General features: G+C 39.7%; 3 protein-coding genes across 5 annotated transcripts; 2 read left to right on the top strand and 1 right to left on the bottom strand.

Moving 5' to 3' along the window:
- Nucleotides 1-1,197: 1,197 nt before the first annotated feature.
- Nucleotides 1,198-19,956, bottom strand: LOC116161893. Of its 2 annotated transcripts, none has more exons than XM_031475375.1 (6): nucleotides 19,682-19,956; nucleotides 19,374-19,623; nucleotides 2,395-2,608; nucleotides 2,224-2,349; nucleotides 1,770-2,185; nucleotides 1,198-1,721 (listed from the first exon to the last, which is right to left on the bottom strand). In XM_031475375.1, the coding sequence occupies exons 1-6, from the start codon at nucleotides 19,868-19,870 to the stop codon at nucleotides 1,243-1,245; spliced, it is 1,674 nt and encodes a 557-aa protein (XP_031331235.1). In that variant the 5' UTR covers nucleotides 19,871-19,956; the 3' UTR covers nucleotides 1,198-1,242. The 2 variants fall into 2 exon arrangements, with proteins under 2 accessions (XP_031331235.1, XP_031331236.1); XM_031475376.1 differs by having other exon boundaries at nucleotides 1,770-2,182.
- LOC116161894 lies at nucleotides 5,855-7,211 on the top strand. The gene is made up of 6 exons (XM_031475377.1): nucleotides 5,855-5,959; nucleotides 6,159-6,234; nucleotides 6,288-6,437; nucleotides 6,491-6,641; nucleotides 6,691-6,940; nucleotides 6,990-7,211. The coding sequence occupies exons 1-6, from the start codon at nucleotides 5,944-5,946 to the stop codon at nucleotides 7,064-7,066; spliced, it is 720 nt and encodes a 239-aa protein (XP_031331237.1). The 5' UTR covers nucleotides 5,855-5,943; the 3' UTR covers nucleotides 7,067-7,211.
- A 4,550-nt stretch (nucleotides 19,957-24,506) lies between the features above and the next one.
- LOC116162323 (protein artichoke-like) lies at nucleotides 24,507-27,350 on the top strand. 2 transcript variants are annotated; one of them, XM_031475926.1, is made up of 2 exons: nucleotides 24,897-25,060; nucleotides 25,114-27,350. In XM_031475926.1, the coding sequence occupies exons 1-2, from the start codon at nucleotides 25,038-25,040 to the stop codon at nucleotides 27,254-27,256; spliced, it is 2,166 nt and encodes a 721-aa protein (XP_031331786.1). In that variant the 5' UTR covers nucleotides 24,897-25,037; the 3' UTR covers nucleotides 27,257-27,350. The 2 variants fall into 2 exon arrangements, with proteins under 2 accessions (XP_031331785.1, XP_031331786.1); XM_031475925.1 differs by having other exon boundaries at nucleotides 24,507-27,350.
- Nucleotides 27,351-27,475: the final 125 nt, after the last annotated feature.

Here is a 27,475-nt window from a genome sequence, read left to right as displayed (position 1 = left end):
TTCATTTGAATGTGTATTTCAGCATTTGCTTTTCCTTTTAGAATTCTTTGTAATTGCGTAGTTTTAGTTTTAATTTTATCGCTTTAAAATTCTTCAATTCGCTCTGTGCGTAGTAAATATTCCTCAGCTTGAAGGCCAAGCCCTCTGGGCCCAAGCAAATGCAGCCAATGATTCCAAAGAAGGAACCTCAGGAAATCATCCAAAGCTGAGAATGGGCCTTGACGACAACGTTTAGACTTAGAACAGTGGGCAATGGACTTTGATCGGTCGGCAACCTTTGAACTTTGAAAACCGGGGAATAGAAGTTGACTGATTTGGACTTTGAACAATTTGATCGATAGCTTGACGTTTGAAACGCAGCCGTTTGTTTTGGTATTGCCGCATTTAGGCGTATTTGAAAAAACAATCTACCTTGTTTAAGTGTAAAGTTGTGTAGAATAACGCTAAAGAGTATTTATGTCGTGTTAATAGTTAATATTAAGTCGAGTTAAGCCGAGGCGTGTTTTCAGGTTTACGAAGAAGTATGAAAAGCGCAATTATGCCCGGATAATAAAGTTTATTTAACTTAAGATAATTAAAACTTTTTCTTTAATCGATCGCTTGTTGCGTGGTACATGTTATCTGGCCCTGAAAACGTCTTCCAAACGTTTCCAAAAGCCTCCAAGAACCTTGAAAAGGTTATAAAAGCCTTTAATTGGCGACGAAGAATAAAGCGAACCCTCCCAGATGGAAATTGGATACAGTCGACCCAATGAAGCAAGTGCTGATGGCGATGACACCAGCGCTAAGTGTCACTGCAATCATGGTGTGCCCTAGAAGTAGATTTAATACTGACCTTCCGACCCATTGAACATCGAAGAAGCAGAAACGTGTCCTCATATCCTCCTCATACTAGACGCGGAAATATTTCTGTGGGCTGAGGAGAAAAACCTCCTTGCCCATCATATTCTCCTGGTAGCCAGACAAGAACTTTCTTAATAAATACCTCGTGGATTACGAGCAGAAACGCCTACACCTGATACCAGATTTGGAAAACGTTGAGCTAAAGCAAGATGTCGAAATATTTCTGGAGGTCATGGCAGAAGACCTCCTTTTTCAGCATGTTCTCCTGGTAGTCAAAGACTAGAGAAACTGGTGAAGAAGCCCACGTGATCGTAAATGAAAGGGGAGTGGGGTAGATAGAGTTTAAGTAAAGGATGCATCAATAACAGAGAATTTTATTACAAAACATTGGCAACACAATCACTCCACTTCCTCCTCGCGCGTCTCCTTTTTAATAATCCCCAGCGTTTTGGCAATGCGCCGCACGTGCGCCAGCACCTCCTCCTGCACGAGATTAAAGCTCATCGCGAGCAGGGAGATCCCGAACAGCAGGTACAACGAGCAGAACGCGATGCTGACCTTGGCCTCGTTGTTCGTGGTCTTGTTGCTCGACGGCACGAAGTCGCCGAAACCGATCGTCGTCAGCGTGATGAAGCAGAAATAGGCGGCGTCCAGGTGATCCCAGCCCTCCCAGTAGTGAAAGAGGAACATGCCGGCGATTATGTAGCTGAGCACGAGGAGGACGCAGAGCCAGATCGGGACCGGCTTCGTGCGTATGAGGCCCATGTCGTAGTAGTCGTCGTCCGGGTAGTCCTGGTCGGATTCCATTTCGTCGGTGTAGCGCTGACGGGTCCCGAAACCGAGCGGTGACATTATCTTGGGGCTGGGGCTGTACGGAGCTGAAACGAGCGCGGTTAGTTCGGGAGTTTAAGTTGTGTTAGACTTACGGCGTCTACGACGGCTGCTGAATTTAATGGAGTCGAGCGATTCCGGGGAGGGTTCGCGGTTTGTAATCGGGGGTTCTAAATAGCGAGACCTGGGGGTGGAGGCGGTACGCCTGCCTTGAATCGGAGGCGTTTGCCTCTGGAGGTTCCTGCTTCTTCTGCTGCATGACGCTGAAATCTTGGGCTCCTCCAGGTCGATGACGTATCTGTTGCAGAGCACTGGGGCGTTTGCCAAGATGAAGGGCTCTAGGCTGGCTTCCAGCTGCCTTGGGGCGCGCTTGCGGTCCAGGGAACTGGCACGTTGGTACTTGGAAGGCCGTTTGCTCTCAGCCACCTGGGGATGCTTGCTCGGTGACCGAATCCGTGGGGGCACGCTAAGCCCGCGTGCATGTGAGCGAGGGTGTTCATCATGGTACCTACTAAAAGATGGTCAACGGCAAGTACAATAAGCTCATACCTCAAATCCGGGTCCGAGTAGGAAGACGGAACGGTCTCCGAGAAGCCAAAACCGCTGTCAGCCGAACGCGTGGAGTTTCGCACGGATCTTCTGAAGGAAGCAGTCCGCGACCGGCCGAATCTGGTGCTAAAATTACCAATGAAGTCAATTTTAATGAGAAGGATAACTTACTCTCTACTCCTCGACGTATGGCGACGGTTACGTCTTCGTCGCGGCCTCTTGGTGCACACGTAACAGCAAATCTTCCAGTAGAGAAACCGAAACGAGGTCGCCAAGATATCGCCAACGTTCGACAGGCACAAAAGCATAAGAGGTATGCCCAAAATGGCGTAGAATATCGTCGCGACTTTCCCCCAGTCCGTCTTGGGCGCGATGTGGCCATACCCTACAAATCATTCGGCAATTACCAATTCAACTCAGTCACGGTCATTGCTGTTTCTAATTAGTCGAAATTATACTGGACGGACGGACGTGGATGATTACGATCTTTCTTTGTACTGCACTTCGGGAATTCCTGAGGTCGTTACCTTGTCCTGAAGAATGACAAACGTGGACGTAAAAAACGCGAACTGCAATTATATGGCATCTAATAACGAAATGTCGAAGGTTTTTAGGCCAATGTCTCAGCGAGCAGGTCGCGCCGACCACGTCCGATGCACTTTCCTTCTCTAACTAATGCTAATTAATCTTCGATCAGAAATTCCAAACATGCTACCATTTATAAATCTCTTAAAATTTTAGATTAAATTATAGTGCACTTGCCTGTGATCCTGATAGCTGATTATTAAACATTGTATTAAAAGATCATAAGTCGATATTAAAAGGTTTTAAACCACCCCGCATACCTGCAAACCTGAGACAACGGTTTTTAAATAAATTTGTATCAGGGGACCATGATACATGCGAAGGTGTCCGTGTTTCTGCAGGCATACCTTACACTTTCACGCGTTTCTGAGCTCCTGACATTGATTTTACTATGCATCTGTGATTCTGATACACCTTTAAAACTGTTAAACCTTCATTCCTATTTTGCCCTACGAAAATTTGTAACAGGATAAAGAAGATGTCAATCATTTACATCAGGAGGGCACTTTCCTACGTTTCTGGGTTCCTGATACTCTATTATTGAAAGAGGGATTTGTAGGAGGAAACATCCTACTAGTAAAGCTTACATTTCCAGCGCTTCTGTGATCCTGATACACCTCTGCATCAGGAGAGCATAATGGTCACTTGCAATGATTTTGACACATCGGCAGTATAGAAAAAAATGATCAAGGAACCACAATACATACGAAGGTGTTTGCATCACCCTACGTCTCTGTTGTCCCGATTCAACAATTCAGATCAGGAGGCCTATAAAAATTTTGAAAACTACATGTGAAATGCACATTACCTACGAAGACGTCTGTATGAACACGCCAGACATCCCTTCTCGCCTGTGACCCTGGTACGTGGGTAATTAAACTAACACCTTTATTAAGAGAAAATAGTGGAAGAATGCGTCTCCAAAGAAATCTTACGCCTTCGCAGGTTTTTGTAATCCTGGTACATTGCTTACGTTAAAAAGATTGTAGCAGGAATACATGAGACGCACGCTTCTGTTGTCCTAATACGTCTGTACTGAAGCAGACATTTGCTGGAAAATTGTACACTTTGTTTTTTTCTGTGAACCTGATATGGAGAAAATTACAGTAAAATGTTGTATTAGGGGACCACAATACAAGCGAAATCTAGTACTCTAGGATCAGGCATTGGGGTTTTAGCATTATTTTTCGGAAATATACATCGACTTATTCGTTTGGTGAGGGGTATTCCATACCCCCCAGACCCCCCTGTTCTAAGCTTTCTACGGTACTGAGAAAAGAATTTCATAATCCTTCCTCGTAACTGTCATGAGAGTCCTGAAGCCTAAATGGTTTGTAGAAAAGTGGTACCGGGGGGTCTGGGGGGTATAGAATACCCCCCAGTAGACTACACTTTAATTGCTATTTCCGGAATACCACAATAAAGGCATTGGGGTTTTAGCATTATTTTTCGGAAATATACATCGACTTATTCGTTTGCTGACGGGTATTCCATACCCCCCAGGCCCCCCGGTTCTAAGCTTTCTACGGTACTGAGAAAAGAATTTCATAATCCTTCCGCAGTAACTGTCATGAGAATCCTGAAGCCTAAATGGTTTGTAGAAATGTGGTACCGGGGGGTCTGGGGGGTATGGAATACCCCCCAGTAGACTACACTTTAATTGCTATTTCCGGAATACCACAATAAAGGTATAGGGGTTTTAGCATTATTTTTCGGAAATATACATCGACTTATTCGTTTGCTGAGTGGTATTCCATACCCCCCCAGACCCCCCCCCCCCCCCGGTTCTACACTTACTGCAGTACGGAGAAAAGAATTTCATAATCCCTCCTCGTAACTGTCATGAGAGTCCTGAAGCCTAAACGGTTTGTATAAAAGTGGTACCAGAGGGTCTGGGGGGTATGGAATACCCCCCAGTAGACTACACTTTAATTGCTATTTCCGGAATACCACAATAAAGGCATTGGGGTTTTAGCATTATTTTTCGGAAATATACATCGACTTATTCGTTTGCTGACGGGTATTCCATACCCCCCAGGCCCCCCTGTTCTAAGCTTTCTACGGTACTGAGAAAAGAATTTCATAATCCTTCCGCAGTAACTGTCATGAGAATCCTGAAGCCTAAATGGTTTGTAGAAATGTGGTACCGGGGGGTCTGGGGGGTATGGAATACCCCCCAGTAGACTACACTTTAATTGCTATTTCCGGAATACCACAATAAAGGTATAGGGGTTTTAGCATTATTTTTCGGAAATATACATCGACTTATTCGTTTGCTGAGTGGTATTCCATATCCCCCAGACCCCCCCGTTCTAAGCTTTCTACGGTACGGAGAAAAGAATTTCATAATCCTTCCGCAGTAACTGTCATGAGAGTCCTGAAGCCTAAATGTTTTGTAGAAAAGTGGTATCGGGGGTTATGGAATACCGAAATTGAGGCTCGAATTTGAAGCTTCAAAGTATAATACAAATCAGGAATTTTGAAGTGAAGTGAAATTTGAGCTAGCAAGAACTTGAAGTTAAAGTTTGAAGCGTTAGGAAATGTGCAGATCAAGCAGTTTTATTTTGAAGCTGAAAATTGAAGATTGAAGTTAAACCTTGAACTTGAAACTTGACATTGATACTAAAAATGAAAGTTCGAATTTGAAGCTTCGTGGAATATGCTGATCACGTTTGATTTTGAAAAAAACTTGAAGCTCGAATTAAAAACTGGACTTCCGATTCCCTTCACGGTGCCAGTTCCGAAGTCTCACCGCTGAGATCTAAACCCTCGAACGGCCGAACGCAATTACCGCTGGAAATGGATACAAAATTACACCTGTACGAATCGATCCCACGCGAATTGCAAAAATGCAAATGACTGGTGATCTACATTTTCGGTACCGCACGACTATCACTTTCACAAGCCTATGAGATTGTTAGAGAAGTTTTTAATTAAAATCAACCTCCGTCCGTCTCTCACTCGCTCGTTGGCTAATTAGAGAGGTCTTTTTACGCAATCGATATGGTTTATTAAAAAATGCCGAAGCGCCGCCCACCTCCATCCACTCTTCGTCAATGAGCTTATATAAACGCCAAGAAATCCCCGTTCTGTAAGTGTTATGTAACTCGCGTTGATTGTTATTAACATCTGGAAATGTTGACGAAGATCGGTAAGTCGATAAACTTTTATTAAGGGTGGCGGGCCCCCCGCTTGAAATCCCTCTCGCACCGTGCGCCCTCTGCCGCTGCAGATGATGCCGAAGAGACGTGACCGAAATCGCTATATTTTATTAGCGGAGATTAAAGAATTTATTATTCAATAATTTGAAAAGTGTAGGTCGTGCGGGATTGCATAATTCATTTTTACAGCGGCGATTATTTGCCTTCTGCACGTGTCTCGGGGCGAAGACGACGAGAAGTGGGTGTGGAAAAAGAACGATGCAAGGTACGTTTCGCGCTGTGAAAAAGAAGGGGTGCACTAAGTGTTTTTCTTTTTAGTGCGCGATATTCGGTTGTGGAAGATGGTCCCGGATCTCACGATTTTGATCGTCTTCCTAATAGACCCGCAGGAATACATCATCAAGGAGCCGGATTTCCCGATAGGCCCTTTCAAAGTCGGCCGGGTCACGGATTTGTCGCAAACGAACGGTGAGTGCGCGACGAGAATTTTAATGCGGAGAAAAAAATTGTTCGATTTCAAGACCTGGGGATTACTACCCTCCGCGGCCGGGAAGCGGGCCGGGGATACTGACCGGGCCGATACCGTCGTGGGTGCGAGAGCCGCCCTTCAAGCATTACGACAAGTGCAAGTGCGCCGTGAGGTTCAATTGCAACAGTCCGGGAATTGCCTACGTCAGTTTAACCCCTAAAATCGGCGCGAATTACTCAAGTGGGATTTCAGGGACAATGCGACGTGGGGAAGCAGTACTGCTGCTATAACAGTAACAAAGACGGAGTCCTCGGTGGCCCGTTGCCGAGTACGCCGATCCATTCGCCGGAAAATGGAGTTTTAGTGGGACCCGGAGGGCCCTTCGATTATCCCGACAGGCCGCGTCCACCCTACCAAGGGCCGAACAGCTTCGGAGGCGGCGGTGGCGCTGGCGTGTTAGTTGGACCTGGTGGACCCACAGGCATTATCGGGAGACCACCTCGTGAGTCTACTACTATTTCTTCCTGATGTGATAGCATTACCACTTTTAGGGCCTTACGATGGACCATTCAATAACGGTGGCCCTTACGGAAGACAAATTGCCACCAAGAATACCAAAGATATTTAGATGATTGCCGTCGGTGGATTTTCCACGCATTGAGTTACCTACATTGTAGTCATTAAACGTAATTCCATCACGTTTCTTAATTGTTAATTTAATTGCTTTGTTTATTAAATAAATGTTTTAGTTTGTAATAATGAGGTTAATCGGTTTCATTGTATTACATGTTGCATAAGAACCCAACGTGATTGGTCGTCTCCACGATTCCACCCATCGACCTGAGAAACCAATTTCAAAGACCTGTTTCAACCCTTCCGTGGCGACACTATTCCTATGACTTGTATTTATACCCCCTCTCCTTTCCACTTGCTTCACACCTTCCTTGTGCACTCTCCCTTTCTCTTTTGCGTCACTTTCGCTTCTCCGTCACGTCACTTTCACGTCTCCTACAAGCGTTCTTCTCGCACCTCTCATGTACAGTGCCAATCATCCCCCCCCCCCGCACCCCCTCCCTCTTATTCGCCATGTATTTCCAATTTCAATCAAGGTTTCCTCCGCCACTTTTACATCTCTGTCGCCCCTACATCTGCCTCACTCCTTCCTTATGCCTCATTCATGTGTTCTTCACGTTTCCTCTAAGTATCGTTCGCAAATCGGGAATATGAAAAATCCCGCCTGGCCCTCAGGCAGCTTCAAGAATAGAAGGGAACCCGGGCACTGCAGAGAAGACAATGATAAATAAGGGCGGATGAGAAAACGAAGGAAGTAAACGTGGTCCGCGAGGAGTATGAAAGGAGAAAAGGCCAAATAATATCGAAAATAGTTGTAAGCATCAACCATAAAGAAAAGAAGAGAGGCAGAAGTATATGGAGGACTGCATCAATCTAACATCTAAACGGGTGGAAAAGGAAGTGAAAAAAGAAGGAAGATATCGATAAAAGTGGAGGGGCAGAGAAATAATCAGAGAACGCGGAAGATTCTGGGCCCCATCGGCAGTGGTTTCGCCTCAAAAGGCTATCTAACTATCCTCGTCTAGGCACTGTTTGGTCGTATTGGAATTTTTAGATTCTACAAACACTCAGTGATGTAATGAAGTGGGGCAAAAGAGAGAAGGAGAATAGAAAAAAGAAAAAGACGATGAAGAGGAAGTTGCGGTGAAGAAAGATAAGGTGTAGGGCAAGTAGAAAGAGAGAGTAGACAAATAGTAGTATACATTGGGGATGGTTAATTTTTTAAAACAAGCAGACGGCGGAGTAGCAGGAATAGAATGGGGCGTTGAAGCAGAAAGAAAAAGGCAGAAGAGAGTAAGTGGACAGAAAACACAATGAAGCGATACGGGGTAGATAGAAGAGAATGGCAAACTACAAGGGCAACATCGTGTAGAGCAGGACAAGAAACAGGTAGAAGAGTGGAAGTAGTAAAGGTAGCAGTAGACCTAGGAAGATTATGAGTAAGTGATGGGAAAGAAAGAGCAAAGGTAAAACAAAAATGAAGAAGCTCCTAATGATCAAATGATCCAAGAAGGATAACTACAAAGAGAGCTAAGGGTACATTATATAAGCCCACATTCTAACCTTATGTTCTCCTGATACAATATTTTCTTCTACATATAGTAGCATCAGCATCATCGTAGACACCTTCTAAACATGTTCTCCTGATACAGAATTTTCATCTAAATACGGTAGTAACAATCATACCTTCTAACCTCTTACGTGCTCCTAATATCTACAAAATTTTCTTTTCGAAAAATAGTCCTATCAGAATCACATAAATTCGTAACTTCATTACCAATAGACACATGGTACAAAATGTTCTTTTAAAAATGGTCATATCATAATCACAAAAGTCAATCATTTATCTTTAAAAAAGTTCTAAAGTTGATCATGTATCGATGCATACATTTTAACCTAATATCTGTTCTCCTGATAAAGAATTTCTTTCTAAAAATAGGAGTATCAAGATCACAAAAATATATCATTTACCCGTAGACACCTTAATTAACGAGCTCCTAGCGAGTTCATGATCTTGAACTTTCTGCCCGTCCGTCTGTGGATAACTGCCGAACGGTTTTGAATTTTCCAATTCTGTTTTCAGTATTTTGTTTATCACCATCCAAGGAAGAACTGATCAAATATTTAGTGACCCCCCAGGAGCTCGATTGCTATATTTGTAACACGTTTATTATGTTCTCCTGATAGAAAACATATCAAAAAACTAATAAATGATCATATTTCGATAGGCGTCCTCTAACGGCTAACCTAGTACGTTGTTCTACTACAGAATTTCTTTTTAGAAATAGTAGTATCAGGCCCACAGAAATAAATACCTAATATCTTCGTGGATACCTTCTCACTTTCTCCTGATAGAAAAACATTCTCCCAAACAAACTATACAGGATCATAGAAATTAATTATGTATCGAATTAGACCTTGAAACAAATCATGCTCTCCTAATATAGAAGTATCAAAATTACACAAATTAATCATTTATCCGTAGACACCTGACACAGTGCTCCATATAAAAATGATTTCGGAGCATAGAAATTAATTATACTTGGTTAGATACTTTCTAACCCACGATGTTGTCCTGATACAGAATTTTCTTCTAAAAATGGCAGTACCAGAATCACAGAAATTAATAATTTATCCGTAGACACCTCCCAACCTATCATATCCTCCCTTGATGGCGAAAGTAGTGTTTCCTTAAATACTGGAATCAAATTATAACTGTGCTGCGACGGTTAAAGGATAGACAAGTTTAAGCATGAGAGCAGGATCGCCCTCTCTTAATAGAAATTTCTGTTAATTCCGGAATTCTAGATAAGGATTAATAAGGACACCTTGTAAGCTATTAAGTTCACCATAAAAGCTAATTATAAACTGATAGTCACCTTCTAACCTATTATGTTCTCCTTATAGAAATTGTTATCGCAAAAAATGATATCGGATGATAGTAAATGATCATGCGCCGTTACGTTCTCTTGGTACAAAATTGTAGAATCAGAATCACAGAAATCAATAATTTATTCTTAGAAGCCTTCATGTATCGATACGTACCGTCTGATCTATTATGTTCTCCTGATACAGAATTTTCTTCTAAATATAGTAGTATCAAGATCACAGAAATCCATAATTTATCCCTAGACACTTAACCTATTACGTTCTCGTAAAAATTGTATAGGGTCACAGAAGCCGATCATGAATCCGCATATACCTTCTAACATATTATGCTCTTCTGATAGAAGATATTCCTCCAAAAAACTATACCGGATGATAGAAAGCGATTACGGTATCGGATTGGACCTTGAAACGTATTATGCTCTCCTAATATAACATTTTCTTCTAACATTTTGTCCTAACTTATAATGTTCTCGGAACAAATTGTCTCTGAGCATAGAAATTAATTATATATGGTTTGATACCTTCTAAACTACTATGTTCTCCTGATTTTCATCTAAAAATTGTACAATCAGAATATCTGCAATTAATAATTTAGCTGTAGACACTTTCTACTCGTTATGTATTCCTGATACGGAATTATATTCTAAAAATAGTAGTGTCAGGATCACAGAAATGATTGATTTACGCCCAAAATTATATCGGATCATAGTGATTGATTAAACACGAGGGAGAGATACGGAGTAGATAGAAGAGAATGGCAAACTACAAGGGCAACATCGTGTAGAGAAGGATAAGAAAGAGGTAGAGGAGTGGGAGTAGTAGTATTTGTTACACGTTTATTATGTTCTCCTGATAGAAGACATACCAAAAAACTAATAAATGATCATATTTCGATAGGCGTCCTCTAACGACTAACCTATTACGTTGTTCTACTACAGAATTTCTTTTTAGAAATAGTAGTATCAGGCCCACAGAAATAAACACCTAATATATCCATGGTTACCTTCTCACTTTCTCCTGATAGAAACCATTCTCCTAAAAAAACTATACGGGATCATAGAAATTAAGTATGTATCGAATTAGACCTTGAAACATATCATGCTCTCCTAATATAGAAGTATCAAAATTACACAAATTAATCATTTATCCGTAGACACCTGACACAGTGCTCCATATAAAAATGATTTCGGAGCATAGAAATTAATTATACCTGGTTTGATACTTTCTAACCTACGATGTTCTCCTGATACAGAATTTTCTTCTAAAAATGGCACTACCAGAATCACAGAAATTAATAATTTATCCGTAGACACCTCCCAACCTATCATATCCTCCCTTGATGGCGAAAGTAGTGTTTCCTTAAATACTGGAATCAAATTATAACTGTGCTGAGACGGTTAAAGGATAGACAATTTAAGCATGAGAGCAGGATCGCCCTCTCTTAATAGAAATTTCTGTTAATTCAGGAATTCTAGATAAGGATTAATAAGGACACCTTGTAAGCTGTTAAGTTCACCATAAAAGCTAATTATGAATTGATACTCACCTTCTAACCTATTATGTTCTCCTGATAGAAATTGTTATCGCAAAAAATGATATCGTATGATAGTAAATGATCATAAGCCATTACGTTCTCTTGGTACAAAATTGTAGAACCAGAATCACAGAAATCAATAATTTATTCTTAGACACCTTCATGTATCGATACATACCGTCTGATCTATTATGTTCTCCTGATACAGAATTTTCTTCTAAATATAGTAGTATCAAGATCACAGAAATCCATAATTTATCCCTAGACACTTAACCTATTACGTTCTCGTAAAAATTGTATAGGGTCACAGAAGCCGATCATGAATCCGCACATACCTTCTAACATATTATGCTCTTCTGATAGAAAATATTCCTGCAAAAAACTATACCGGATGATAGAAAACGATTACGGTATCGGATTGGACCTTGAAACGTATTATGCTCTCCTAATATAAAATTTTCTTCTAACATTTTCTCCTAACTTATAATGTTCTCGGAACAAATTGTCTCTGAGCATAGAAATTAATTATATATGGTTTGATACCTTCTAAACTACTATGTTCTCCTGATTTTCATCTAAAAATTGTACAATCAGAATATCTGCAATTAATAATTTAGCTGTAGACACTTTTTACTCGTTATGTGTTCCTGATACGGAATTATATTCTAAAAATAGTAGTGTCAGGATCACAGAAATGATTGATTTACGCCCAAAATTATATCGGATCATAGTGATTGATTAAACACGAGGGAGAGATACGGAGTAGATAGAAGAGAATGGCAAACTACAAGGGCAACATCGTGTAGAGAAGGATAAGAAAGAGGTAGAGGAGTGGGAGTAGTAGTATTTGTTACACGTTTATTATGTTCTCCTGATAGAAGACATACCAAAAAACTAATAAATGATCATATTTCGATAGGCGTCCTCTAACGACTAACCTATTACGTTGTTCTACTACAGAATTTCTTTTTAGAAATAGTAGTATCAGGCCCACAGAAATAAACACCTAATATATCCATGGTTACCTTCTCACTTTCTCCTGATAGAAAAACATTCTCCCAAACAAACTATAAAGGATCATAGAAATTAATTATGTATCGAATTAGTCCTTGAAACATATCATGCTCTCCTAATATAGAAGTATCAAAATTACACAAATTAATCATTTATCCGTAGACACCTGACACATAGTGCTCCATATAAAAATGATTTCGGAGCATAGAAATTAATTATACTTAGTTAGATACTTCCTAACCCACGATGTTCTCCTGATACAGAATTTTCTTCTAAAAATGGCAGTACCAGAATCACAGAAATTAATAATTTATCCGTAGACACCTCTCAACCTATCATATCCTCCCTTGATGGCGAAAGTAGTGTTTCCTTAAATACTGGAATCAAATTATAACTGTGCTGAGACGGTTAAAGGATAGACAATTTAAGCATGAGAGCAGGATCGCCCTCTCTTAATAGAAATTTCTGTTAATTCAGGAATTCTAGATAAGGATTAATAAGGACACCTTGTAAGCTGTTAAGTTCACCATAAAAGCTAATTATGAATTGATACTCACCTTCTAACCTATTATGTTCTCCTGATAGAAATTGTTATCGCAAAAAATGATATCGTATGATAGTAAATGATCATAAGCCATTACGTTCTCTTGGTACAAAATTGTAGAACCAGAATCACAGAAATCAATAATTTATTCTTAGACACCTTCATGTATCGATACATACCGTCTGATCTATTATGTTCTGCTGATACAGAATTTTCTTCTAAATATAGTAGTATCAAGATCACAGAAATCCATAATTTATTCCTAGACACTTAACCTATTACGTTCTCGTAAAAATTGTATAGGGTCACAGAAGCCGATCATGAATCCGCATATACCTTCTAACATATTATGCTCTTCTGATAGAAAATATTCCTCTAAAAAACTATGCCGGATGATAGAAAGCGATTACGGTATCGGATTGGACCTTGAAACGTATTATGCTCTCCTAATATAAAATTTTCTTCTAACATTTGTATCTGTATCTGAGCATAGAAATTAATTATATATGGTTTGATACCTTCTAAACTACTATGTTCTCCTGATTTTCTTCTAACAATTGTACAATCAGAATATCTGCAATTAATAATTTAGCTGTAGACACTTTCTACTCGTTATGTGTTCCTGATACGGAATCATATTCTAAAAATAATAGTGTCAGGATCACAGAAATGATTGATTTACGCCCAAAATTATATCGGATCATAGTGATTGATTAAAATTATGATCTCCTGATATAGAATTCTTCTGGTGTATCAAAGCAACAGAATTTAATGATTCACTACTTGCCACCTTATATCGGATCATGTACACAGTCGCCCTGTCGCCTATTATATTCTCTTGATACAACATTTTCATTTAAATGTAGTAGTATCAGGATCACAGAGATTAATGATTTATCCATTACAATTTATTAAGTTCTACATAAGAACTATATCGTTGTTTCTGTAGACAGATTCTGAGCTATTATGTTGTCCTGATACAGAACCTTCCTCTAAAAATAGTAATCAGAATCGCAGAAATAAATTATTCGTGATTTTGACCTCCTATGTCGTGACACATAACGTTTTTTGTAAAATGGTAGTATAGGAACTACATAAATTGATAATTTATCCATAGACATATATAGTCTCCTGATACAGAATTTTTGTCTAAAACCAATAGTATCAGAATGAAATTATATTGTAACGTATTACGTTCTCTGGCTACAAAACTATCAGAATCGCAGAAGTTAATAATTTATTCGTAGACACCTTCCAGCGCATTATGTTCTCCTAATATATAGGTAGAATTTCCTTTTAAAAATAGATTCTATTTGGTTTTGAATATTTCGGGGATAAGAGGCTTTTAAAGTCATTTTTCGTAAAAGTAAAGGTACGAATTTGCTGCAAAGCTTTTAAAAGTGGGTTAATTATTCAACAAAGCAGTTCGAAACTTTATTTCGCATCTGGCGATCAGATCTAAAATAAACGCAATGCCGTCACTTCTCGTTCCTCGCAAATCCATTTCACTTCAGACTTTACAATTTAAAGATTGCCTCCTCGACCATTTTAAGGGTTGATCGCGCATTTTTTTAAGTGTACCGACCATAAAGCGGGGCGCCAGCCGTTTGTGCTGTAAACACATAAAGGAGATCTAATTTCAATAGCTCCAAAATGAACTAATTCAAGGCGCAGGCTTAATTTTGTAAGGTCTTCCACACGAACGACTTCCAAGGGGCTTACATTCGCATCCCCCTGCCCAAAAATTTATTTCGCATTTATTTATAGTGGTAGGAACACGCGCAATTCCATTTTAAATAACGCAATTAACGCTAAACCACTTCCTTAAGTGAAATCGTACATCTTAGCGTCTATTATTATTCTTCCCTTTTCGCCTTTACCTTCGCCGTTAGAATTAACATTTAATCCCCGCAGTGTTTCATTATTCTTTGAAGAGGATGAGTTAGCCGAGGGAAACTTTCAGAACTCGCTCGGTTTTACAACTTGAGTAACACGTGAGCGTGCCTGAATGTGGTTATTGTACTTTATTTTCGCAGTTCCTTAATAAAGTTACCCCTGACATTTGCTCGTTGTTAGGCGAAAATGAGGGCGTTCGAGAGGAAAATATTCGTGACACCTCGACCGAAGGGCGGGGGGCATTTTAGGGACGGCGCACAATTAAAAATGTTCACCCGATCGCATTCTCAAGACATGGATTAGTGGACGAAACGTTGATTAAATAAAGTCGAAACAACAGGCTTTCGAATGCCATTAAGGAGACAACGCCAAAAGTGCGCTCCCGCGGGAGGGAGTTCGCAACTTTAATTGTTGAAGTTGTTCTTTGCTCGTCTGCTACATTAGTCTAGCGTTTCAGCGTTGGGCACGAGATGAATACGAAACCTGAGAGAAAGAATCTTTCTTAATTTATTACTCCATCTAATCATAGAAATTCGATGGTAAAACTGAAATTAAACACTTCTCTAAAAAAAATAGAACAGGTACCTTGTCCTAAATGTCAAAAGGAATAGATCGGAAACGGAATAATGAGTGAGTCCTTTTACAGCAAATTGAAAAAGCTGGAATCAACGTAAGCCTCCCACAGAAATAAAAATTAATTTACCATTTATGTTGAAATTGCGAAGAAAAAGGGCACGTTACCATGAAATGTAAAAATAAAAAATTCTAAAATTTTGTATGGGTAAAGTTCGTAAATTTCTGGATTCATCAGATTACAGTTTCCTAGCGGATGACAGAAACTGGAATAAAAATTCTGAAACATTCTGAAATGTTGTATAGGTAAATATCGTAAAATCCAGGAGCCACCCTATAGTTTCCTAGACTGGAATAAAAATAAAAAATTCTAAAATGTTGTATGGGTAAAAATCGTAAATTCCAGGAGTCACCTTAGAATTTCCAAGAGGATAGCAGAAACTGGAATAAAAATGAAAAATTCTAAAATTTGGATGTCATAAATTCCAAGGTCCCTCCACAGTTTGCTAGAGGATTACAGAAACTGGAACAAAAATGAAAAATTTTGAAATTTTGTATGGGTAAAGATCGTAAATTTCTGGAATCAGACTACAGTTTCCTAGCGGATTACAGAAACTGGAATAAAAATAAAAAATTTTGAAATGTATGGGTTTTTTGATCCAAAAACTCTTGAAGGTACAAATTAGTCCTGAATTCAAAACAACATTTTTCGAGTTTTGGGGAGATTTAATTTGATTCGGCGTTTGTCATTATTAAGAAAGCCCAAAAATCGTATTCTGCAAAATTAAGATTCGAATTTTAACGAAAAAACATTTTTTGACCTAAAAATCCTTGGAAGAAATTAATCCTAGATTCAAAACAACAAATTTCGAGTTTTGCCAAGGTTCCATTTGATTCGGCGTTCTTCATTGTTAAGAAATCCCAAAAAACACATTCTGCAAAATGAAAATTCGAATTTCAATGGAAGAACGTTTTTTGGTTCAAAAATCCATGAAGGTACAAATTGGTCCTAAATTCGAAGTAAAACATTTTCAAGTTTCGCGGAGGTTCGATTTGATTCGGCGTTTTTCATTGTTAAGAAATCCCCAAAATCGCATTCTGCAAAATAAAAATTCGAATTTCCACGGAAACATTTTTTGAGTCAAAAATCCTTGAAGGTACAAATTAGCCCTAAATTTGAAACAAAGAATTTTCGAGTTTCACGAAGGTTCCATCTGATTCGGCGTTTTTCATTGTTAAGGACACCCAAAACTTGCAGTATGTAAAATGAGAATTCGAATTTCAATGGAAAAACGTTTTTTGACCCAAAAATCCTTGAAGGTACAAATTAGTCCTAAATTTGAAACAAAGAATTTTCGAGTTTCATGGAGGTTCCATTTGATTCGGCGTTTTTCATTGATAAGAAAGAGCAATAATCGCATTCGGCAAAAAGAAAATACGCATTTCAATGGAAACTTTTTTGACCCAAAAAACCTTGAAGGTACAAGTTAGCCCTAAATCCTAAACAAAAATGTGTTGGTTTTCGCGGAGCTTCCATTTTATTCGGCGTTTTTCATTGTTAAGAAACCCAAAAATCGCATTCTGCAAAACGAAAATTCTAATTTCAATGATAAAAAGTTTTTTGATCCAAAAATTCTTGAAAGTACAAATTAGTCCTAAATTCGAAACAAGGAATTTTCGAGTTTCGCGGAGATTCCATGTGATTCAACGTTTTTCATTGTTAAGAAAGCTCGCAACTCGCATTCTGCAAAATCAAAATTCGAATTTCAAGGAAAAACGTTTTTTGATCCAAAAATTCTTCAAGGTATAAATTAGTCCTCAATTGGGAACACAAATTTTTCAAGTTTTGCGGAGATTGAATTTGATTCGGGTTTTTTTATTGTTAAGAAAGCCCAAAAATCGCATTCGGTAAAATTAAGATTCGAATTTTAACGAAAAAACATTTTTTGACCCAAAAATCCTTAACGGAAGAAATTAATCTTAAACTCGAAACAAAAAAAATCGAGTTCGTCGAGGTTCCATTTGATTCGACGTTTTTCATTGTTAAGAAAGCCCAAAAATCGCATTCTGCACAATGAAAATTCGAATTTCAATGGAAGAACGTTTTTTGATCCAAAAATTCAAGGTGCAAATTAGTCCTCAATTGGGAACACAAATTTCTCGAGTTTCGCAGAGGTCCATTTGATTCGGCGTTTTTCATTGGTAAAAAAAGCTCAAAAATCGCATTCTGCAAAATGAAAATTCGAATTTCAATGGAAGAACGTTTTTTGATCCAAAAATTCTTGAAGATACAAATTAGTCCTAAATTCAAAACAAAGGTTTTTCGAGTTTCGCGGAGGTTCTATTTGATTCGGCGTTATTCATTGTTAAGAAAGCCCAAAAATCGCATTCTGCAATATGAAAATTCGAATTTTAATGGAAAAACGTTTTTTAGTCCAAAATTTCTTGATGGTACAAAATCGTAAGTGCGAAACAAAAACTTTGCGAGTTTCGCGGAGGTTCCATTTGATTCGCCGTTTTTCATTGTTACGAAATCCCAAAAATCGAATTCTCCAAACAGAAAATTCGAACTTCAATGGAAACTTTATTGACCCACAAATCCTTGAAAATTAGTCCTAAATTTGAGACAAAGAATTTTCGAGTTTCACGAAGGTTCCATGTGATTCGACGTTTTTCATTGTTAAAGCGCAATAATCGCATTCGGAAAAAAGAACATATAAATGTCAATGGAAACTTTTTTGACCCAAAAAACCTTGAAGGTACAAGTTAGCCCTAAATTTAAAACAAAAATTTGTTGATTTTCGCGGAGCTTCAATTTTATTCGGCATTTGTCATTGTTAAGAAACCCAAATTCGGAGTTCTTGATTGTTAAGAAAGCGCAATAATCACATTCGGCAAACAGAAAATTCGAATTTCAATGGAAGAACGTTTTTTGATCCAAACATTCTTCAAGGTGCAAATTAGTCCTCATTTGGGAACACAAATTTCTCGAGTTTCGCAGAGGTTCTATTTGATTCGGCGTTTTTCATTGATAAAAAAGCTCAAAAATCGCATTTTGCACAATTAAGATCGAATTTTAACGAAAAATCATTTTTTGACCAAAAAATCCTTGAAGGTGCAAATTAGTCTTAAATTCGAAACAAGGAATTTTCGAGTTTCGCGGAGGTCCATTTGATTCGGTGTTTTTCATTGTTAAGAAAGCCCAAAAATCGCATTCTGCAAAATTTAGATCGAATTTTAACGAAAAAACATTTTTTTACCCAAAAATCCTTGAAGGTACAAATTAGCCCTAAATTCGAAACTAAGAATTTTCGAGTATCGCGGAGGTTCCATTAGATTCGGAGTTTTTGATTGTTAAGAAAGCGCAATAATCACATTCGTCAAAAAGAAAATTCGAATTTCAATGGAAGAACGTTTTTTGATCCAAAAATTCTTGAAGATTACTCCTAAATTCAAAACAAAGGTTTTTCGAGTTTCGCGGAGGTTCTATTTGATTCGGCGTTTTTCATTGTTAAGAAAGTCCAAAAATCGCATTCTGCAATATGAAAATTCGAATTTTAATGGAAAAACGTTTTTTAGTCCAAAATTTCTTGATGGTACAAAATAGTAAGTGCGAAACAAAAACTTTTCGAGTTTCACGGAGGTTCCATTTGATTCGGCGGAGCTGTCTTCAAAATGAAAATTCGAATTTCAATGGAAGAACGTTTTTTGATTCAAAAATCCATGAAGGTACAAATTGGTCCTAATTTTGAAATAGAAAAGTGGATCTGATCTGATGGAGGAATGGAGGGAGGATGCGTGCAAGAGGAAAAAAACACGCTGAAGAAGAAGGAGACGGAAGGTAAAATATTCTCGATAACGTCCACTTGTTATACAGGGTGTTTACAAGGAGAGGAATCAAATCCCACTTACCAATTGTCGTAATCACGATAATAGAGTAAAACAGTGCACCTTCGAAGGTCCACTGGGTTTCGTTCTGTTTCTCATTGCCGTCCCATCCGTTCTTGGTCATCGCGGTGAAGATCGCCGCTTCGAAATCCCGAAGGTACGCCTTCGTCCTATTCGTGAACAGCTCCTTTTCCAGGTAAACAACGTCATACTTGGTCAAGTTCCAAATGTGGTTCGTGATGTTCTGGCGGATGATGCTGATGTTGTTCTTCACCTGCACGCGCGCGCACCCCCCCATGAGCAAGGCTGCGTAGTTTTTCGCCTCAGCTTACCTGAATCTCGTGTTCCTTCTCCAAGGACTCGAACATCTTAGCACCTCCAAGACAGTACGCGACCACGACCGTTATGAGGGTGATGTGCGAAATTAAAAACGTGATCGTCTTCCACGCGTAGCAAACGATGCGATTGCAGGTGCTCGGAGGTAGCTGTTCCAGGCCCTCCGGATCGTAGTAGCCGGACATTGTTTTTTCGCGGGCGTCGCCGACGTAAACGCCGCAATAAACGTAGGAAAGTGTCTGGCCGACATTCTTGCCCGAAGTGAGGTATTTTTAAACTGTGGAAGTAGGGACAGACGTTTTGTGTATTCCAAAATTAAACTCCTCATTTACGTTCGGGCAGGAAAATAATAATGCAACGTTACGCTCAATTTTCTTAAAATGAAACTGTCTACGAAAACATTTGCCTTAATTTCCTGAAAATGACGTCACTACCTCCTTAATTCCTTAATGCGACTATGTCATAATAAAGAAATACTTAAGGAGAGAGAAGGATAAGAAGAAGAAGAAGGAAAAGTTGATGAACCAAGCCTTAGGTTTAAACTTGAAATTAAAACTATCAGCTTATTGAAAGGTTCAAATACTCAAGGTCTCAAAACACAAAAGCCAGAAAACTCAAAAAATAAAACGCTCACAGACCTAATAACGCAAGATCCATAAGATCCTCGAAGGGTCAAAAATGTAAGGACTCAAAGTTTAAAAAAATTAAAGGCTCGAAGATACAGAGATCCTCGAAAAGTCAAAGAAGGACTCTGGGACTCAAGGGTCCGGAGACTCACATACTCAAATCTGAAAGCTAAAAAATCAAAGACTAGAAAACTCATAGGCTCAACATCTCACAAATCCAAAGGCCCAAATTTAAAAACTTGAAGTAAGCAAAGATTCAAAGTCACGAGGATTTAAAAACACCATAAACCTCAAACACTCTAAGGGTAGTTCAAGGACCCTCAAGGTAAAAGGCTCAAAACACACACAAAGATTCAGACACCAAAAGACGCTGGATCAATGTCCCAAAAAGTCATACATTTAAAGAAAGATTTGAAACTGTGAAGACTCAAAAATTCAAGAACACAAACGCTCAACGACAAAAGGTCGCGGAGTAAAATTCTCAAAGATCGAATTATAGAAATACCCAACGCACTAAACCCGAAGCACAAAATTCGAAAGGACTAAAAAGTTCAAAAACCCAGTATGTAAGATTCAAATGCTCAAAACAGGAAAGCTTTCAAGAATTTCAAGAATATACGATGGGTCAACGGTTGGAAGACGTAAAAGCGCAAGGATAGTCCAAAGACTCCAGAAAACAAAAGATCAAAGCTTAAGAGCCTAAAACCTCTAAGCAGCGAAGATCCAAAAACTCAATAACCTAAACCCAAACATTAGAAAGGTTAAAGACGTAAAGGCCTTAAGTTTCAAAAAATACTCCCGAAGCCTTAAAAACTAAAAGCTGCAAAGGATCAGACACTGAGCGGCTCGACAACTCAAAAGGTTAAGGGGCACACTAAAAAACACAAAATCGCTCGGATGTTGAAAGTCTCAAATATGTAAAGACCCAAAAGCGCAAAAACTCAAAAAGTAAAGGATCACAAGACCCACAAAAATTAAGATGAACAAAAGCTCAAAGATAATTCCAAACATCTCAAAAATGTCAATACTAGCGACACAAAGACACCGCAAAAGCTGAAATAAACAAAGGCTCAAAAATTCTAAGCCTAGAAAATACAAAAAAAAACGTAAAAAAACCAAATACGGTACTCAATGACTCAAGAGCACATTAACTCGAAGAATAAAAAATTCGATCGGTCAGGAACTCAAATCTCAGAAACTCAAAAAACTCACAGGCCCAAAGGGTTCAAAATCCACGTAGGTTCAAGGGATCAACCTCAAAGACTGACTCCACAACTCAAAGATACAAGAGTCAGTATCAGAGATTCAAAAAGGTAAGAGGCACAAAAGCTCAAAATCAAATACTGTGAGGCACAAAATTTAAGAGTCAAGTTATAAAAGATCTCAGACTCAAAATTTAAAAGATCAAAAGCGCAATGATTTGAAAAGTCGAGACTAGAACGCTTAACGTCGCACAAACTAAAAGACAGGAGGACAAAGGTTCAAAAACCCAAACTGAATGACTCAAAAGTGTAAAATGTCGCAAAGATCCAAAAACTTAGACCTGAAGGGTCAAAGACCTAACGACCCCAAGTACTAAAACCTTAATGACTCGAAAACGAGACTCAAAATGGGAAACAAAGATTCTAGGACCCGAATCTTCAGATCCTCAAAGCTGAAATATACCAAGGCTCAAAAACTGGGAGGGAAATTCAAAGACGCAAACGTAAATACTAGAAGAAGCGAAAAACCAAAGGTTCCGGAACTCAAAGAGTCAAAGACTCAAAAGGTAAACAGGCCAAAAGTTCAAAAATTGAAAAATAGAAAAAATCAACGCGCTGGAAGCGCAGAAAGAAAGGTTATAGTATCTAAGACTAAAATGATAAAAGCAAGAAAACATCTAAACCTCTCAAGGACACTCGATGCCTCAACAGATTAAGGAAGTAAAAGTGCAGTCAAGGACACCAAGACTCTGAAAACAAAAGATCAAAGCTTAAGGACACCTCTAAGCAGCAAAGATCCAAAAAATCACGGACCCAATAACTTAAACTTTCGAAAAAGACGCAATGGCTTAAAGTTTCAAAGACTCAAAGAGCCGAAGATTCAAAAAACGAGGGGTCGAATACTCGAGCAATCAGAAGATCTAAGACTCAACACACAAAAAGGATCAAAAACTAAAAGGCTTAAACACCCAAGGCTTCAACAAGATGACTCAAAAATGTTATAACACACATGATAAAACACTGAACAGCAAAAGGTCTCGAAGTTCGGAGACCCAAAGACGTTCAGACTCAAAAACTCATAAAAACTGAAAGAAGAATCAAAAACCTACACTCGAAATCTCAAAAATGCAATTACTAGAGACATGAGCATTCGAAAACTTGAAAACACCTCCAAAGCTGAAAAAATCAAAAACTCAAACATTGAAAACTTTCAAAATACAAAGACTCGATATATTGAGAACGCAAAAATTTAAAAAGTCAACTGATTAAAAGCTGAAAGGCTCAAATACACCTACTCTATGACTCAAAAGCTCACATAAACTCAAAGAATAAAATATTGGATGAGAACACTGAGATTCATTCAACTCAAATGTTCAAAACCAGGTGTCAAAGACTCAAAACTCGGAAGGCATATATATCTACGACGCACCGTTCTCGAGATATTACGGTTTGAAGTTTAGAAAAAAAATTCTGACAGCGCCAATCGATGGCGCTGGTCGAGACCTTTCCAATGAGGGGTCGGAACTCAAAAGCTCAAAGTAAAAACCGCAAAGAGATGTACTCGAAGCTCGAAAGCGCAAAAACTCAAAAAATCCGACTTAAAGACTCGGAGGGTCAACCTCAAAGACTTAAAGACCCAGTATCAAAGATTCAAAAATTAAGACTCAAGCTATAAGAGATCCAAGGCTCAAAATTTAAAAGATCGAAAGTTCAAAGATTCAAAGTCTTGAGGATCTAAACATTCAAATACTCAAAAACTAGAATGCTCAGATTCACAAACTAAAAGACACCAAGACATAAAAGTACAACAATTCAAAACCAAAAACCAGGCTCAATGACTAAAAAGATTATAAACTCAAAATGTACAGAAAATTGAAGCATGAAAGGTTCAAATACTCAGTCTCAAAACACAAAAGACAAAAATCTCAAAAAAACCAAACGCTCACGCAAAGTCGCAAACATCAAAAAACTTAGACTCCAAGAGTCTTAACGACTACAAGTACCAAAACCTTTAAGACTCGAAAACGAAACCCAAAAACTCAAGCAAAAGCTCTAGGACTCAAGGACCCGAATCGTTAAATACTCAAAGCAGAAATGGGCAAAGACTTAAAAACCTTAGACTCAAAAAATCAAGGATCCTAAAAATCATAAAAACTCAAAAGACAAAAGTTCAAAAATCCAGAAACCTAGACTCGAAATCTCAAGAGTCCCATTACTATAGACACGCAAAGATTCAAAAAAATGCTAAAATAGGAACGCTTCTAAAGGTTCAGGTGCTGGTAGAGGAAGAGGACCACATTCTGATATGGGTAAAATGGTGAGAAATCCGTTTTACAGAGGATAAGGGATACACACTCCAATAAAAAATGCAGCTCCTACTATGACATGTGGCGGCACAGTTAAAACATATGGTAAAAGACGAACGCCACTGCAAAGCGAAATTGTATAAGTTTAAGAGTTAAAGAATGAGTGGGGAATCCTAGCCTATCCGAAGCTAAGCGGAGAAGGGTGGTATGGAATTCCCCCCAACCACACCCAGATACATTCCAGGAAAAAAGTATTCCGTGTTGGTTTCTGACGTAACTTGAATTATTGTTTGTTGTTAAGTGTTTATTACGATTCTGAGTATTTAACTTGCTCGTCGTGTCAAACGTTAATTTTACTCTCGCAGTTTATGTGCAGTGTTGTTCATACCCGCTCTCTCTCTTTTTTTTAGTTTTTGGGTTTTATTTGATTGCAGATTATATTGGCAGAGAGCACCCTTCTGAGCTCAGAAAGACTGTGACTACGTCTGAAAGTTAGTTTGTTAAACTATCATACACGCCTAAACTAGCCTTTGGTGTGACATTTATCTCAACTTCTGGCTTTGGCTGACCTTGACCTCTGGATCTGATCTTTGAAGAACTACTGGTCTGTAACCCAGCCCCGATATCGTTCACGCATGATGCCGGAAGTTGCCCCCATTTTAGCTTCGGAAGGAATCCCTCGGCCATCTTGAGATACTAACGGAGGTTTGCCTCTTGGTGGCGTCTGAGTCCTTCTTGAGGAAAATCTGTCTAATACAAATTAACCGAAATCACAAATTAAAGCGGAACGGAAGATAACGACACTATTTTTCTGTTTAGATTTAAAGAACGCATTATTGTTAACCCACTCAGATAACGCAAATCAGTAAACTTTGACTTGTTGATAGTGCCAGTGAATAATTTCGTAGTGCGCGCTGTCCCACCAAGGAAATCATGACTAAGGACCCATTCGACTATGGCGACGTGATCCGCGTTTGGTTGTGAAGGAAATTACTGCCATGACTCTGTTACTGAAGGTATTACTAGTAATTGGAGCAGGAACTGTACGATCCAGAGAGTGCAATTACAAACCCGAAGACACAATCTCATGTAAAAACATTAGTTCCCTAACGCAACTTAGGGAAGCAGTTCAAGACTGCGTTACCTTCGAGTTGGTCGAGATGGAAAACTTTGGCACCTTGGAGATCGAGAGTAGCAAGATTGATTTTTTGGGCCCAAATGCCCTCCAAGGTTTCCAGCATGTGAGGACCTTAAGATTTCTGTTTAGTAACATAACGGGCATCTCTTACAACAGTTTTAGACATTCGAGCGGTTTGGAAGAACTCCAAATTTCCTCGAGTACATTGGAAAACGTTGAGGAAGGTGCGTTTGAAGAAATGGGCGACTTGGTGAGGTTTCGGATAATTGATACGGAAGTGAAGCGACTGCCGAAGGAGTGGTTAACTTACATGCCGGCTCTCAAAGAGGTATGCTTGAACAGTACCAACCTCAAGGAAATTGAGGAGGGTGCCTTTGATACCGCAACAGGTCTCCTACATGTCGCCTTGTCTAGAAATAGGCTGACCAATTTGCCAAAGAATCTACTTGTAAAGTCACCCAGCCTTGAAGCCGTGTGGCTCGATTACAATTCCTTGGAGCACTTACACGAGGACGCTTTCGATGGATTGACAAAGGTCAAAATCCTCCACCTGGAGAACAACTGTTTGGAAAACCTTCCTCCTCGAGTCTTTGGACACTTGAGCTCCCTCTACGAGCTGCACCTACAAAATAACGACCTAGAAGAGCTGACCGAGGGAGTTTTCTCCGAGTTGAAGACCCTCAAGTCTCTTAATCTCTCGAGCAACTACTTGACCGAGTTACCGAACGTTCTCTTCGAGAACTTGAAGATGCTCGAGTGGATCGATCTAACCGAAAACCATCTCAGAAGCTTAGACGCGGGTTTATTAAAAAACCTGTCAAATCTCAAGTACATCGGTTTGGCCCGCAATCAGCTGTCCTCAATACCCGACGGCCTCCTCGGCAACAAACCCGGCCTTTCCGTTCTGGAGTTCATGTCGAATAAAATTGAAAACATCACGCTCGCAACTCTCAAGGGGTTAAGCCAGCTCAGGGTGCTCAGGTTGGACTCGAACAAGGTGAAGAAGCTCTCAGCCTCCTCGTTTAAAGACACGAAAGCCCTCGTCCACTTGAACCTCAACCGAAACAAGATTAAGACGCTCCCTTCGACGATCTTCTCCCGAACGGTCGCCTTGGAAACGTTAAGCTTGGAGGACAACAAGCTAACCACGCTAGAGGCGGGGATCTTCGACAAGCTGGCCAATTTGAGCCGGCTGGAGTTGGGCAGAAACCGAATCAAGACCATCGAGCCGCACACTTTCAAGAATTTAGGAAAGCTCACCTCCTTAGGCGTTACCAGTAACAAGCTGCGAAACCTCACCGCGAAGATGTTCGACGGATTAACCTCCCTCGTCCAATTCTCCATGGCCCGGAACGAGATCGACAGCATCGACTGCGAAACCTTCAAAGACCTCTCGCCTTTACACTTTTTGCGTTTGGGGGACATCGATTTGACCCACTTTGAGCCCGGCTGCTTCTCGCCCTTAACAAACCTTCGCAGTTTCACGGCGAAGAGGTCAAAGCTGAAGTACTTGAAGAAAGGTAATTTTCTCGGCCTGTCCCGGTTGAGATCCCTGTATTTGACGCAGAACCAAATCAAGGAGGTGGAGGAGTGGACGTTTGAGGGCCTCTCGAGCTTGCAAACGCTCTCCCTATCCCGAAACCGCCTAGTGAGCCTCAAAGCTGAGATGTTTCTGGGCTTAAGCAGACTTGATATGCTAATTCTGGACGATAATAGAATTACGACCGTCGAGCCCTTTGCGTCACTGGCAACGTTGCGATTCCTCTACCTAAACTCAAATCGGCTGTTCAAGCTGAAAGGCGACGAGTTCGCTAAACTGGCCGGCTTGAGGATCTTAGAACTGGGGGACAACGATCTCAGAAGCTTACCGTCGGACATCTTCCGGTCCGTGGAGTCACTAACAGCCTTAAACCTCAAAGGAAACAAACTGAGGATACTCCAGAAGGGTTCAATTCCGACGATCTCCCAATTGAGATACCTCAACCTGGAAGGGAATAACATCACCGAGATCCGACCGGGCACGTTCGACAACTTGAGCTCGCTCCAGGAGCTGAATTTGGCAAATAACACCTTGACGAACATCACCTTGGAGACGTTCCGGGGACTTATCAACATGAGACTGCTAGACCTCGAGCACAACGCCGTCATTTATCTAGATCTGGCTGCTTTGGGGAATCTTACCGGTTTGAAAGAGGTGCGTTTGGGTGGAAATACGGTGGATCCAAAAGTGGTAGAGACTATAAGTAAAAAATACACGAAGACTCACAAGTTTCATTTTGGTGCAACCGTCGTGTTGTAAATTGTGTGCAAAAGAATTCGCGATGGTGGAATAATTAATAACACAGGTCCCACAGTGGTTCCTTGCGGCACTCCACTCTCAATAAACTGTCATTCGAAAACTTTGTTTTTATAACCCTTCATTTATCAGTTACGTCGATTATTATCTAATAAAACGCTACCAAGTCCACTGAGGGGGGGGGGGGGGGTGATATGAAGAAATGGATGGACGCGAGGAAAA

This window comes from Photinus pyralis, unplaced genomic scaffold (assembly GCF_008802855.1).
Source record: "Photinus pyralis isolate 1611_PpyrPB1 unplaced genomic scaffold, Ppyr1.3 Ppyr1.4_LG10, whole genome shotgun sequence".
In the NCBI taxonomy this organism is placed as follows: domain Eukaryota; kingdom Metazoa; phylum Arthropoda; class Insecta; order Coleoptera; family Lampyridae; genus Photinus; species Photinus pyralis.
The sequence above is the reverse complement of the archived record's forward strand: the minus strand, read 5'-3'. Positions and strand labels throughout refer to the sequence as shown.